Source organism: Dipodomys spectabilis, unplaced genomic scaffold (assembly GCF_019054845.1).
Source record: "Dipodomys spectabilis isolate Male_0828 unplaced genomic scaffold, ASM1905484v1 ptg000230l, whole genome shotgun sequence".
NCBI classification, from domain to species: domain Eukaryota; kingdom Metazoa; phylum Chordata; class Mammalia; order Rodentia; family Heteromyidae; genus Dipodomys; species Dipodomys spectabilis.
The window spans coordinates 2,300,024-2,316,138 of NW_024870907.1; the positions used below are offsets into that span (position 1 = coordinate 2,300,024).

The 16,115-nt window shown below is 44.0% G+C and overlaps 1 protein-coding gene across 4 annotated transcripts in view; it reads right to left on the reverse strand.

Moving 5' to 3' along the window:
* Positions 1-16,115, reverse strand: part of Tcf20 (transcription factor 20) — a 177,665-nt gene that overhangs the window by 17,234 nt on the left and 144,316 nt on the right. For all 4 annotated transcript variants that reach the window (XM_042697944.1, XM_042697943.1, XM_042697941.1 and 1 more), the window contains exon 3: positions 3,836-3,929. In XM_042697944.1, coding sequence (XP_042553878.1) covers positions 3,836-3,929 — 94 coding nt within the window. The remainder of the gene's footprint in view (positions 1-3,835; positions 3,930-16,115) is intronic.

Consider the following 16,115-nt stretch of genomic DNA (forward strand, 5'->3'; position numbering starts at 1 on the left):
AGCATGGAGTAAGTAGTAGGAGCACTAGAGACTGGCTGTTACTATTTTACACACAACCCTTCAGGACAAACACTTCACAATACTCTACAAACTGGGACTCCCTATACTGTTTCAAGAATACCTATGATAGCTGGGCACTGATGGCTCATGCCTGAAATCCTAGCTACTCAGGGGGCTGAAATCTGAGGATCACGGTTCAAAACCAGCCTGGGCAGAAAAGTCCCCATGAAATGCTTATCTCCAATTAACCATGCAAAAACTGGAAGTGGTATTGTGGCACAATGAGGTAGAGCACTAGCCTTGAGCAAAAAAAGCTCAGGGAAAGCACCCAGGCCTTGAGTTCAAGCCCCATGACTGAATACCCCTCCCCCCCCAAAAAAGGCTTCATCAGTGAGGAAGAAGCCAAACTACCTCTATTCACGGATGTCACAATGTTTCAGATATAGGAATTCACCACAAATGATTAGAACTAATCAGTAAGTTGAGCAAAAAGATACAAGATTAACATAAACAAATCCAGATGCTGGCCATAGTGGTGTATATTTATAATTACAGCTATGAGTAGGTAGAGCAAGAAGGATCACAGATCAAGGCCAGCCCAGGCAAGAGGAGGTGACCCTATCTGAAAAAACAAAACACTAAAAGCAAAAGAAGTGGTTGACTAAAGTGGTAAAGTGCTTGCCTGGCAAGTATAAGGCTCTGAGTTCAATCTTCCATACAGGGATGGTGGTTGGTGGTAGGGAGCTAACTTATTGTATTTCTGTATGCTCATAAACTGTGTAAAAACTCCGGATTCTGAGCTGGGCGCTGGTGGCTCATGCCTGTAATCCTAGCTACTCAGGAGGCTGAGATCTGAGCATCACGGTTCACAGCCAGCCTGGGCAGAAGTCCATGAGACTCTTATCTCCAATAAACCCCTCGAAAACTGGAAGTGGCGCTGTGGCTCAAGTGGTAGAGCACTCATCTTGAGCTGAAGAGCGCAGGGACAGCGCCCAAGCCCAGAGTTCAAGCCCCACTACCGACAAAAAAAACCAAAACAAAACAAAAACCCAGCAACAACAACAAAAGAACTTACTACAAAGCTACAGGTACCAAGACAGTAGATTACCAAAGAGGGTCAGAAACAGCTCCATTATTTTCAACTAAAGTGCCAAGACCATTCAATGAGGAGAGAGCAGGACAATGATATACACATGTGGATTCCTACTTTATAGGATCCGGTCGTGGGGCCTGAACTCTGGGCCTGGGCGCTGCCTCCCAGCTCTTCAGCTCAAGGCTAGCACTCTACCACTTGAGCCACAGCACCACTTCCAGCTTTTTTCCTTGTTGCTTATGTGGTGCTGAGGAATTGAACCCAGGGCCTCATGCATGCAAGGCAAGCGCTCTACCACTGAGCCACCTTCCCAGCCCTGAGAGCTGAGTTTCTTGTGCCCAAAGTTAACACTCTACCACTTGAGCCACAGTTCCACTTCTTGCTTTTTTTCTATTTTTTTTTTTTTTTTATTTATTTTTGGGTCCGGTTGTGGGGCCTGAACTCTGGGCCTGGGCACTGTCCCTCAGCTCTTCAGCTCAAGGCTAGCGTTCTACCACATGAGCCACAGCGCCACTTCCAGCTTTTTTCTTATGTGGTGCTGAGGATTCGAACCCAGGGCCTCAGGCATGCAAGGCAAGCGCTCTACCACTGAGCCATCTTCCCAGCCCTGACTTCTTGCTTTTTTAGGGGGGTAGTTTATTGCTTTCCTGCTTGGGCTGGCTTTGAGCATGGATCCTTAGATCTTGTCTGGATTAGGCAATGGGTTCTTTAGTTGTCATAAAAGCACTGATAACCAAAGCAAGAAAATAGGTAAACTGGATTTCTGCAAAAGTAAACTTTTCTATGCTTTGGAGAATACCAACAAAATAGTGAAGGGAGATGGTTATGGTTGTATTCCTGTAATCTGTGCCAAGGAAGCAGAAATCAGGAAGTATATAGTAGTTTAAGGCCAGCCTGGGCAAAAAAGTAAGACCCCCTACCTCAATCAATAAGCCAGGTGTTATGGCATATACTTGTGATCACATTTTGAAACCAGCCCTAGGCAAATGTGAAACCTTATCCAATAAATAACTAAAGCAAAGAGGGATGGTTTGACCCCGGTGGCTCACGCCTGTAATACTAGTCAGGAGGCTGAGATCTGAGGATCAGGGTTCAAAGCCAGCCCAGGCAGGAAAATCCATGAGACTTTTTTTTTTAATTGTGAAAATATTGTATAGAGCAGTTACAATTACATGGGCAAGATAATGAGTACATTTCTTCTCAAGCATTGTTGCCTCCTCCTTTGTTTCCCCCTTCCTATCTCCCTCCCACCCCCATGAGACTTTTATCTTCAATTAACTATGAGAAAACTGGAAGTGGTACTGTGGCTCAAGTGGTAGCGCTTACCTTGAACTGAAGAGCTCAGGGTCAGCGCCCAGGCCCAGAGTTCAAGCCCCATGACTAACAAAAAAAGGGCTGGTTCAAAATCCCAGTATTACACATAGACATACATTCAAAAGAAAACACACAATGGAAGAAATTATTTCAAATAAGAGGCTGGAATCCAGAAAAAAAATTAAAACAATAAAATGATTAAATAACCCAATGGGCAAAGAATTTGACTAGACACTTTTCCAAAGAAGGTACAGACCAGTTAGTAAGCACATAAAAAGAGGATCAACATCATCAGTGATCAGGGAGATACAATTCAAAACTGCAAGTTGTCATTTCACAATCACTGGGATGTTGGTAACAATACAATGGTGATGACAACAGATAAGGTTAGCAAAGATGCTGAAAAACTGGAACCATAATACACTGCACTGGTGGGATTACAAAGCAGCATTTCTATTCTAGAAACTGGTCTGGCAAAGACTCAAAATGTTATATGACATTACCATCCAACTCAACAATTCCTCTCCTGGCTATATATCCAAGAGACATGAAAACATATGCCCATGCAAAGACTTGTATGTAAATGTACCATAGCAGCATTTTCATAATAATGGAAAAATTAGGAACAACCCAAACGTCTATCAACTGATAAATGGATTAATAAAACATAGTTTATCCTTCATAATAGTGATGAATTCAAATGATATATTAAAATACAATGCAATATGAACAAACTTTAGTAACAGTTCGCTAAGAAAAAGAATCCAGTCTTAAAAGGCAACATATTATATGATTCTATTTATGTAACATGTTCAACATATTCAAATCCACAGAGATGCAATATGGATTGGTGGTTGACAATATGGATTGGTGGTTGTCAGGAACAGAGGCAAGGGAATGAAGGTGAATGATGGTACTGGGAATTTCTCTCTCTCTCCTCCCACCCCCACAGTTGTGGGGCTTGAACTCAGAGCCTGGGAGTTATCCCTGAGCCTCTTTGTGCTCAAGGCTAGTGCTCCACCACTTGAACCACAGTTCCACTTTTCGTTTTTGAGTGGGTTAATTGGAGATAAGAGTTTCATGGGGACTTTTCTTTGAACTGTGATCCTCAGACCTCAGCCTCCTGAGTAGCTAGGATTACAGGCGTGAGCCACTGTTGCCTGGGTTGGGAATTTTCTTTAGTAAGGTGATGAAAAGTATTCTATAATCTGTTGGGGTGATGTACTGTGGACTTAAATAGGCAAATCACATATGAAATTAGATGAATAAAGCGGTCATTTAAAAAATTACCCCATTTAATCCTTTGTATTATCTTCTGTGAATTCTTTGAGAATTTATAATAGGAAAGGGTCAGGAGGTATATATGGAAGGGACTGACCAATTTGCACACCCCTTTGATGCTCTGGATGGGTATAAATACCAGCTTACCTGCATCAATGGCACACGGGTAATGGTATCGGAAGGAGCAGCCTTTGTTGTAGCAGCCCAGGGTGGCACCGGCCTCCTGGCAGTGGGAGCATTTCTGAAAGGAAGAAGCCAGGCATGTCAGTCAGAATCCCAGATTTGCCCCTCCATCAGGCCTTCCCTTCATCCATTGTGGTTGAAGGAGTCTGTGGTGGCAGGATAGGCTGGTCCATCTCTCACTGCCATTCACTGACCATACCAGGGGAAGGAGCCAGAGACATGATTAAGACCAGGCCTCATGAATGATCTAAAATAAAATGGAAGAACATGCTGGGCCAAGGCAACTGACCTTCTAGTACACAGTGGCAACACCAGGGATGACACCCAGCGCTGCCTCTAGTGTCTCTGGTGTCCACCCACTCTGCCACTCATTTCTTCCCTGCTATTATATGCTTCCTGCAGATCTGTCCTGTTTTATTTTTGCTGTGGAAATCTGCAGTAGGAGGAGAAGGTTAAGGGAGTAGATATATACAAACCTTTTAGAATTAAAAGTGGAATTTGGCTTCTAGCTCTTACATTTATAAGATTTTTATTTTTGATCTACTTACTCAAATGCCCAATACAAGTATATTTTTTCCTTTCTCAGAAAGTATGGGCTTCTGTATGCAAATATTATTTTTATACATGAATTCTATTTTAAATGTACTAGGAAACCTGCCACAAATTTCTGCTAAGTGAGACATTATCCCGTAATGGCGGTACTCCTCCTTATATGGTCAGGCTTTCTCAATGTGGGGCACATCTCTGTTGTCCCTGTAATGTGGCTGCTGCAAGTACTTATCCTGTTAGCATAGAAAACGTGCTCCACCAGCAACAATTGTGGTCATAAAACTCAACCACATGTGGCCCTACTAAGGAGAGATATACCTTCTTTATTCTTCTGGGAAATAAGTGATTAGCTAACCAACCACTTGCTCCTGACTCTACAAAAAAAAAAAAAAAAAATCAATGTGTTCCCAAAATGGTTACACCTGAGGAAGCTCAAGTTTCTAGAATGCCAACAATAGTGCAGCTCACATACCTTCCCTGTCAAGACAGCAGCAGCAATGGACACACAGTTTACTCATACACCTGGCAGGTGTTTTTAAACATCCTTATTTTACAGGTATATAGCTTAGGTGATATGGATAAGGAACCAGAGGGGAGTTCCTAGTTCCAGGACAGAGTTGCAGTACTTGACATGTTGTAAAGTCCTGAACCCCAGAGACAAACAGCATAGAACAGGGCAGTAAGCCAAGTCATTTGAGAGCTTTGTCTTCTTTTCAGAAGACTAAGATCCTTTAGGGTGTCAATCAGTTAATGTTTACCATGCACACTGATATCCTTGCTGGGAAAGCAAAAATCTCTAGGCCTGGAGTAAACAAGGACAGTTAAGAATCACTTCCAATAGCTCTGAACTATCACTTCTGTCTGTGCCACAGAGCACCTAAGGACAGAAGGCCTTATCCTCAACACAACAGCATAGAGTGTGGTCAGTTTGTCAGTGGCATCCATTTTTGAAGGTCCCAACAGCCAGCTATTCTAAGGTTTGAGCTTTAGGCTCTCCCTAACCTTGGTGTGAATCTAAGCTCATGGTACCAACATAGGAATGGGAGCATCAAGTATTCTTGGCAGGAAGGTCTGAGGAAAAGGGGTCTTATGCAAAAGTTTTGTCCCCCAACCTTGTTTTTTGGTAGGTCATGGGTCTTGAACTCAGGGCTTGGGCACTGTTCCTGAGCTCTTCAGCTCAAGGCTAGTGCTCTACCACTTGAGCCACAGCACCACTTCCGGTTTTCTGGTGGTTAATTGGAAATAAGAGTCTCATGGACTTTTCTGCCTGGGCTGGTTTTGAACCGCAATCCTCAGATCTCAGCCTCCTCCTGCATAGCTAGGATTACAGGCATTGAGTTACCTGCACCTGACTAGTTTTTGTCCCCTTAAAAAGGGATAAGAAGCTGGGTGCTGGTGGCTCACACCTGTAATCCTAGCTACTCAGGAGGCTGAGATCTGAGGATCGAGGTTCAAAGCCAGCCCCTGAGACTCCTATCTCCAATAAACCACCAGAAAACCGGAAGTGGCGAGGCAGCTCAAGTGGCAGAGCGCTCAACTTGAGCTGAAGAGCTGAGGGACAGCGCCCAGGCCCAGAGTTCAAGCCCACGACCGACCAAAAAAAAAAGGGATAAGAGAGAGAAGGCCATCTTATCCCTCATCCTGTGAGTACAAGGTCTGTAGTAGCCATCTTATCCCTCATCCTGTGAGTACAAGGTCTGTAGTAGCCATCTTATCCCTCATCCTGTGAGTACAAGGTCTGTAGTAGCCATCTTATCCCTCATCCTGTGAGTACAAGGTCTGTAGTAGCCATCTTATACCGAGGAGACAGTCCTGAAAACAAATCAATCTGTTAGGAACAGAAAGATGACAAGATGGAGAGACCTAAATCCTTTGTGATACTAAGCACTAAATTAACCACCTCCACATGTGCACCAGGACAAGACACAAACAAACAGCAACAAAGTTTCAAGATGGTAATGGCCAGTGGTTGACAATAAGGCTAGGAATCCACCCAGCTTCTCAAACCCTAGGAGCCAGCAGGTAGTTCTCCCCGCCCCCCTGCCCCCAACTATATCAGCATCATCTACTAAGAAGAAAATTTATGATAAAGCCTCAAAGGAAGCCTGGAAAAGAGAATTAAAGAGCAGAAAATAGTGTATAGATCCCAAACACCTAAGATATAAAAATATTGGATGAAATGACGTTAAGAGTTAAATGAGAAAGTACTGAAAGACAAGCATAAAAAGCTACGTGAAACCTGTAAGTGTATTCTAAAACTTTATGAAAAAAGAATCCAGACACTTAAGATATTTACAAGAACTAAGCAAGTTAGAATATGAACAGAAGAGGGCCTGACACAGGCAGTATTTTGGTGCTGTCAAGAGTGTTCAGCAGGGCTGGGAAGGTGGCTCAGTGGTAAAGCGCATGCCTTGCATGCCTGAGGCCTTGGGTTCAATTCCTCAGCACAGCATAAGCAAAAAAAGCTGGAAGTGGTGCTGTGGCTCAAGTGGTAGAGCGCTAGCCTTGAGCTGAGAAGAGCTGAGGGACAGCGCCCAGGCCCAAAGTTCAGGCACCACAACCGGACCCCCAAAAAAAGTGTTCAGCATGTGGAAGGAGTATGCCTTTGCCATATATGCTTCATGCTCCCTCTGTCACCTTGACCTAGGACAGTCCACTTTTTTTGTGTCCAGCTGTGCTCCATCATTAAGAAAACCTCAGCCTATGGTCCTCTGACCCAGTGCTTCCTATTCTCCCTCTTCTTGAGCATGGTGTTCTACATTTGCCCCTGGCAGAAAACTTCCTGTCTTCTATGTGGTCCACCTCCTTGCCAAGTCTTAAAGATGTAGTGCCAGGCGCCAGTGGCTCACGCATGTAATTCTAGCTACTCAGGAGGCTGAGATATGAGGATCACAGTTCAAAACCAGCCTGGGCAGAAAAGTCCATGAGACTCTTATCTCCAGAAAACTGAAAGTGGCGCTGTGGCTCAAGTGGTAGAGCAGTAGCCTTGAGATGAAGAGCTGAGGGACAGTGTTCAGGCCCAGAGTTCAAGCCCCATGACTGACCAAAAAAAAAAAAAAAAAAAAAAAAAAGTATGCTCTAGATCTTCCTTCCCATTATAGGCAAGAAGAAGACATGAAGAGGAGGACATGTTGTAAACCCTGAACTTGCTCAGGTCATGAAGATGATGCTTTCAGCACGGGAAGATTGACTATCTTGAGCACACGGGTCAAGATCAGCATGAGGACAGTACTAATGACAACGACATTGATAGAGGAGACAGAGAAAGTGAGGCACAGAGATGACAGTGAGTAAGACAACACTGAGCAGAAAAAACACCTGGAAAATCAAGGAAGAAACAGAATGTGATGAAGAAGCTGACACCTCTTTGAGCTTATGATGCTTTGAATGGCAGGTCAAGAAATCCCTAAGAATGGGAAGTTGAGTAAGTTTTGAAGACAATGAAGCAGTTTTACAAGAATAGAAGAAAGGGTTCTCATTCTGAGGTCACCCCCTAACTGCTTCTTCATGGTGGCAGGGTCACCCACAGCCTGACCCTCCTCCTCAGATACAAGTACCCCCTCCCATGCCAAGACCACCTCCTTTTGTACTGCCACCAAACCCAGAGTTCTTTATTAGTGCCTCACCTAACTGGACTCAGTGAACACGGCAAGTAATATAAGAGCAATCGTGATTGAGAAAAAAGGCGCAATACTCTCCAATGCCAAGCCGCAGATCACTAATCCCAAGGCAGAGCTGACTCATTTTGTGCCCACTGTACTCAGATGCTCCGTCAGGGCAACTTCTACCCCTAAAGAAAATCAGAGGATGACTCTGCTGTGCTTCTTGCAAAGTAGCCCCCACATCTGTTCTTGTTCCTGTGTCTACACACCAAGGATGCTTGTGAAGCTTTCATGAAAGCGAAAGAAGGGCTGCTGAAGGAGTTGTGACACCAGAACAGGCTTCTGTCCACAACAGTGGTTCCTGGGGCAGAGGCTCTTACTAAGTTGAAAGAGCAACTGAGTATTTTCTAATTTCACTCCAGGGAAGGCCCTGAAGTTTAGAAAGGGTCACTGAAGCAGAGCTATTACAGCCACTCCATTACACCATCACTTCCCGGAACTTCAAGTCTTTGGAAAGTTGTCAATTGTAGTTGTGTATCTGTACATCTCTTCTTATGTGCTATAGGCACTGGAGTAGAGTTTTTTTTTTTTTTTTTGGGGGGGGGGGGGTTCTGGTCGTGGGGCCTGAACTCTGGGCCTGGGCAATGTCCCTCAGCTCTAGGCTAGCGCTCTACTACTTGAGCCACAGCGCCACTTCCGGCTTTTTTCTTTTTTCTTATGTTGTGCTGAGGAATCGAATCCAGGGCCTCAGGCATGCAAGGCAAGCGCTCTACCACTGAGCCACCTTCCCAGCCCTGGAGTAGAGATTTCTAAAAAGAAAACATGTTTCATCTTGGCTTTTGTGTTTATTTTTAATATTTTCCTGTAAATACAATGTTTTACTTGTAGTGAAACAGGTCTGAATGCTATTTCCTAGTACAAAGCCAAATCTGTGGGAAATATGTAATTTTTTAATTAAAAGTATTCCCACTGACCTAAACGTCAAGTGTTTCATAGAATAAATGCTCTATGCCAAGAAAAAAAAAACCATAAAAAATCTATTTCACTGTTAGAATATCCTAACTGATACAGGAAGAGATCTACCAATCAGAAACTGCTGTGCCTAGGTTCAGTATACAAGTTCTAGAATATAACTGCCTGGCAAATGATCCCACCATCATCTCCCTATGCCTTCCCAAGCTGAATTCTGAACCTTTATCTTTCAACCTGCAAACATGGGACTAACAGCACTTACTTCAGAAAAATGTGGTGTGTTGAAGTCACAAACCTGTTAATCCCAGCACTTAGAGGAGAGAGATCATGATTTGGGGCCAGTCTGGCTACATAGTGAGATGCTGTCTCAAAAAAACCAAAGGTTGGGATGTAGATTAGTGGTAGATCACTTGCCAAGCATTTGAAATTCCATCCCCAGCACTACACATACAAAAATAAATAACAAATCAAATCAAAAGAAAACAAAAACCAAACCTGTTGAAATATTGAATGCAATGGTCCAGGTTTAGAGCAGTGGCTGGACCAGAAATGTTGAGTAACATCTCCCAAGACTGACCCCAGGCCAAACACACTAGCCCTCTGCATCACTGCATGCAAGCAATCCTTGTTTATAGATGTGAACAGAAGATGAAGGCTGGGATCTGAACATTCCTTCCTTTCCTACTTCAACACCTACCTTTCTGTCCTTCACAGAGCCTCTCAAAGCTCCTGGCTCCAAATCAAACCTCACATTATGTCTCATCTTTTTTCATAAAAGTAAACTTACCACTCTCCACTTCTTTCAGTTAAAAGCATGACTACTTATTACCCTGCTTGCAAAAGGGAAGATTTTATAGGGTATACTAGAGTTTTAGAGAAAGCATTTTAAAGACAGTTAAGTTCAGTGGTTGTCTAAGTGTGGTCCCTAGACCAGTGGCACCACTAGCACCTGGGAACTTTTGGAAATACAAATTCTGAGGCCCTGACTCAACCCATGTTGTAACAAGACCTCCAAACTGATGCCCAATGTAGGTCCACAACCACTGATCTAATTTTAATTTAGTTTCCTAATTTTTCAAATTTGTAGAACAAAAACTCAGAGAGCTGGGTTGCCAGTGGCTCATGCCTATAATCCTAGCTACTCAGGAAGTTGAGCTCTGGGATCACAGTCCAAAGCCAGCCTAGGAAAGAAAGTCCATGAGACTCTTACCTCCAATTAAGAACACACACACACACACACACACACACACACACACACACACACACACACACACACACACACACACACACACACACACACACACACACACACACACACACACACACACACACACACACACACACACACACACACACACACACACACACACACACACGGAAAAACCAACCCAGAGAGACACAATGACTAACTGGATTCCAGGTTTCAGGAAGGCCATTTAGTGTTTTCTCCACTAAACTTTGTCCCCTATGGAATAATTTACAGGCATGAGTAGGCGAGGCAGATTACAACCCCTCCAAAACGTCCATCTGAATCCCCAGAACCTTACATGGCAAGGGGCACTTTACTGATGGAATTAAGTCCAGACTTCTAAATGAGGAGATGGGCCCATTCTAAACACACAGCTTATCAATGCAAAAATCTTCTCCAAAAGCAAGAAGTTGAGGGCTTTAGAAAGATGTGGAAATGGAAGAAGAGCCACAGACATGCAAGGCTGCTGGCTCTCAAGATGGAAGAAAGAACTGCAAGCCAAGGAGTATGGGCAGCTAGAGAAGCTGGAAAAGGCAAGCAAACAAATCTTTCCCTAGAACCTCCAGAAAGGAACAGCCGACACCCAAGTTCCAGCTTAGTGGCTTGCACTTTGCTTGTGTAACCTGAAGAACTGAGGGTAGCAAGTGTGTGATGGTGTGACAGTGTGATAGGAAATGTGCACATAGGATTCCCGGAGACGTTTACCACAGAAGTGACGACTGTTAGTATTATTCCCACCTTGGTTCTCAGCTCCACCCAGACCTGAGCTCTGAGCTCCTTCCTGCCCTGGAGTTGCTTTCCTACAGCTGGCCACTCCCTCTCCTCCAAGACCCACGGGCACACCCATTTTACCTCACTTCTGCCCTCACTTCCCCCAGACCTGCCCGTGATTTGGATGGGGCGGAGCAGATGCCATGTTCCCGCCTTCCTGGGGAGATACAGCTCCTCTAATAAACCTTACAATAGTGTTTCTCCTGTGCTGCCAGTCTCCTTCCTGAGAGGGTCCTGAAGGATCCTTTCAACAACTTATTTTCCTTTCACACTCTCCAATGAAACAGATTTCTCCCTCTTGGAACAACTATAGTTTCACTCACTTTTCATGAGGCCAATTTTGGCACCATGAGATCCCTGAAGAAGGGACTCTGGGTCGGTCTCCAATGATCTTTTTTTTTTAGCCGAAGAAACAGAGGTTAAAAGCAAAGGGACCTACTGGAGATAATACAGTTAGGAAGAAACACAACTTAGCTTTTCTTCTCACCCCTAGTTCATACCATACCATACCATGCCGCCTTCTAGTCCCCTACATAACACTACTCCCATTTTCAGCCATCTCCTATGTGCCAGGAGCCAAAGACAATAAAAAAAATCTTAGCTCTATTCTCCCCTCCTATCCTACATCGAATTTTCAATTAGATTTTTATTCTCTATTTTTTTTTACCCAGAGAAACAATCTGTACTCTCATTCTCCCATACTGCAAATAATGTAATAATAAAGTCAGCGCATAGCAAATGACCTTGGTTTCTCACTGCACTGTTACTACAAGTCTAATCATATTCATTCCTGTGGGAGGTGAATCCACACAGCGTGTGACTCCCTACAGAAGATCCATAATGGGCCTTCAGGTGTGGTTTCTAAGTCAAGACCATTTTTCAAATAAGCAATAGCCCAAACTTCTGACAAAGGAATAGATGTCCTTCTAATAAGGAATATTTCATTTATTAAGGAAGGGAATAAAAGCTACTTTCAATTAAATCTGATAAGAAGCCTGTATTTCTTGATACTGTGAGCCTACAGAACAAATTATGAGACATATTACTTGTTACTGGCAGGGTTAAAGGACATCCAAGATGACCCTTTAGTCTCTTCACCACCTCCAAAACAGGTGTGGCGACTTGGAGAGACACACTGCAGGAGCTGAGTTGACTCAGAGCCTAATCCATCTCTGAGGGTAGGGAGAATGCAGCCTCTGCGCTCCCAGAACAGCTCTTTCTGCAGAGGTAACAACCTGAATAATCACACTGCTTAACGAGAATCTTGGAGCAGCCTCCAGTGCCACAGCAATTGGGTTAGAGCGTTATGAGTACATCCATGACAATGAGTTCTGTATGAGCCTTGCTGATCGCACGCCCTGTCACCCTGTGCCTGTGGCTGCCGGCCAGCACTGCACACTTCTGCTCATGCTCACAGTGTTTACATACCTGTGTTTGTCTACCCCCTAAATTGTAAGATCCACTCACCTCTTCCTAAGGCCTGGCACACCGGAGGCATTGAAAATCTAGGCTGACAAAAGGAACACAAGGTCTGACACATTTCAGAGCTGGAGGAAACTAACAAAGTGACTCTTCAACATAAGTTAAAAAGCTGATTCTGGCAGAGACTAAAGAATGTGGAACAAGGTTGCTCGTCTTAAGCCACCAGCAACTTTTTTTTTTTGTTTCTTCCCTTTAATTATACTTCTTATATCTAGGACAGAAGCAGAAACCTCTGCTGTCCTATCTACGCACTCCTGCTCATGGCAGCAACTTGGTCTGCTTCTAAGGACCACCCTTTAAGGCCTCCGGACCATCCTTCTTTGATTCAATTCCATATGGTATCAATTTTCTTTCAAGAGCACTTCAAAGTGTTGGCTAGAGCAATGCATGTTTTGGTCCTTGCTTTCTTGGAGCAAGATAACTCTCCTTAGATTTCCTTATGAAAGTCTGTGTAGTTGCTGGAGCACTGAGCTGTTTTGGAAGAGAGGCACCTGTACTAGCCCCAGGACTCTACCGCAGCCCACAACCCCTACAGCTTCACAGCTGGCCAGATGCCCAGATCTTCACAGGTCGTTTTACTCTGCCACTACAGGTTTAGGGCACGGATGTACACATTGCACTTATGCTCCTCAGAACTGGAACTCATTAATGAAAGCACATTATACTAAATGATGATGGTACAAATATAAAACAGTCATAAGCCATTATCAGCCTTACCTTCTGTAAAACATCACTCAGTATTTGTGGGAACTGCCAAGTGTTTCATAAACTGGAAAGTTATATAATGGTTAGGATTTATAAAATAAGTAAAATGTCTTTATGTATGTATAAGAGCCATATTCTTGAGCTAGATGCTGCTAGCTTAAAGCCACTTTCCTGGGTAGGAAAGTCCATGAGCCTTATCTCAAAAGCATACTGCATTTAAAGGAAAGGTAGTAAATGAAGACTTATCTCTAATTAACTACTTGGAAAAAAAAAAAAGCCAGAGATGGAGCTGTGGCAAGTGGTAGAGAACTAACCTTGAGTAAAAAAGCTCAGAGAGTACATCCAGACCCTGAATTCAAGCCCCCAGGACTAGTACCAAAAAAAAAAAAAGTCTCATATTCTTACAAGTTACTGATGTCAAAATCAGACATAATACAAGCCAAGTAGACTCTGTTAAAAGTTACTGTTTAGAATTGTTCTCCTCCCAGAACATTTCTGTCCACAGCCTTGTCCTAAGTGTGGCAGCTGCTCTTATGTACACTTGAATAGTATTTCCTCTGTGAGCTTGAGGATGGTCAGCTCCTGGCTGAATCTCTCAATCCTGTGCTTTCTAGACACTATGCACTATTATTTTCACTATAATCTGTTTTGATCCTCCTGTGTCTTTGACTAATACAAATGAATAGAACTGGTTTTCTTTACTTTTTTTTTTTTTTTTAGTTTTTAATGTTGGACCTGGACCTTTAATTCAGGGCCTGGGCACTAACCCTGTCTAGTACTCTACCACCTGAGCCACAACTCTACTTCTGGCTTTTTAGTAGTTAAGTGGAGATCAGAATCTCAAGGACTTTCCTGCTGCCTTTATCTGTGATCCTCAGCTCTCAGCCTCCTAAGTAGCTAGGATTACAAGGGTGAGTCACTGGTGCCTAGCAGCAGAACTTTTTTTTTGGAAGCATAATGTATTTGAAGGGAAAGTATTAAGTGGGTACTAAAACAACACAGACTACATACAAAAGAAAGACTACCAAGTGCACCCAAACACTGAAAACTACCCAAGGGAAAGCTGAGCACAACTGAAAGGAGAAAAAAGGGCCCCTACAAGCTGTCACACTGGAGAAACCTGTAGGTACCAGTGACTGTTAAGTGCTGACCTGTTGCCTACACACATCCTGACACTGCTCTTGTCCGGTCCTACCCTTATTATACAACCCCCGCAATTCATGTTAGACTAACCTAGAATAATCTGCTACTTCAAGATTCCACTCCCTGCTGCCAAAGAGGCCTGAGGCACAGCAAAAATACCACTCATACAGCACAGCTAAGGGCTTAGCAGCTCAACTTTTGGGCTTAGCAGCTCAACTTTTCTAACTCACTCCCAGGAGTTGTTATATTTGCTTCTCCTAAGAATGAGCAGAGGGAAGTACAGTTATTTGTGTGTGTGCCAGTAAGAGACCCAGGTGCAATCCCTTTAGCTTTTCTGCTCAAGACTGGTGCTCTACCACTTGAGCCACAGCTCCACTTCTGGATTTTCAGTAATTAATTGGAAGTAGAGTCTCAGGGACTTTCCTGCCTAGACTGGCTTTGAACAGCAATCCTCTGATCTCAGTCTTCTATGTAAGCTAGGAATACCGGTGTGGCCACCAGTACCCAACCCTTGAGTAAATTTTCTTTGATTATCATCTTTCAAATATAATCTCTAACAAACTTTCATCTAGATTCCCATCTTTCTTCCATAAAACTTCCCATCAAGAAATGGTTCTTAAGTCAGGCGCCAGTGGCTCACGCCTGTAATCCTAGCTACTCAGGAGGCTGAGATCTGAGGATTGCAGTTCAAAGCCAGCCCAGGCAGGAAAGTCTGTGCGACTCTTATCTCCAATAAAAACCACTAGAAAACTGGAAGTGGCACTGTGGCTCAAGCAATAGAGCGCTCACCTTGAGCTGAAGATTGCAGGGACAGTGCCCAAGCCCATAGTTCAAGCCCCATGACCAACCAAAAAAAAAAAGAAGAAGAGGAAGAGGAGGAGGAGGAGGAGGAGGAGGAGGAGAGGAAGAGGAGGAGGAGGTTCTTGCTGGTTCAACCCTGTATTCCTCATTACTTGGAAGGCTGAGATTGGGAGGATTAAAATTCAAGGCCAGAAAAGCTGATAAGACCCCCCCATCTCAACTGTTTTGAGCCCTGGAGCACAAGCTTATTTTCCTAGCAATGATGGATCATGGCTAAAGCAAGCATCTAGGCTGGAAGCAAGACCCTACCTCAAAAATAACTAGTGCAAGCTGGGTACTGGTGGCTCATGCCTGTCACCCTAGCTACTCAAGAGGCTGAGATCTGAGGATCACGGTTCAAAGCCAGCCCAGGCAGGAAAGTCCCATGAGACTCTTATCTCCAATTAACCACCAGAAAACCAGAAGGGGCACTGTGGCTCAAGTGGTAGAGCGTTTGCCTTGAGCTGAAGAGCACACAGACAGCACCCAAGCCCAGAGTTCAAGCCCCATGACTGACAAAACAAAAAACAACAAAACAAAACAAAACAAAAAACCCAAAACAAAAACTAGTGCAGAAAAGGGCTGGAGATGTAGCTCAGTAGAAGAGTACCTGCCAAGCAAACATGAAGTCTTAAGTTAGAGAAAGAGGGGGGGGGAAGGGGGAAGGGGAGAGGGGAGAGAGGAGAGAGAAGAGGGGGGAGGGGGGAAGGAGGGAGGGAGAAAGAGAGAGAGAGAGGAAGGGAGGGAGAGAGAAAGAGAGAGAGAGAGAGCCAGAGAGGGGCGGGGAGCGTGCTCTGACTAGTGGCACACATTTGTAATGCCAGCACTTGAGAGGCTGAAGCAATAGGCTCGAGACTAGCCTGGGCTAACATGGTTAAGACATTGTTTAAAAAAAAAAAAAGTATTTTTACTAATAATAATGCTGAAAAGC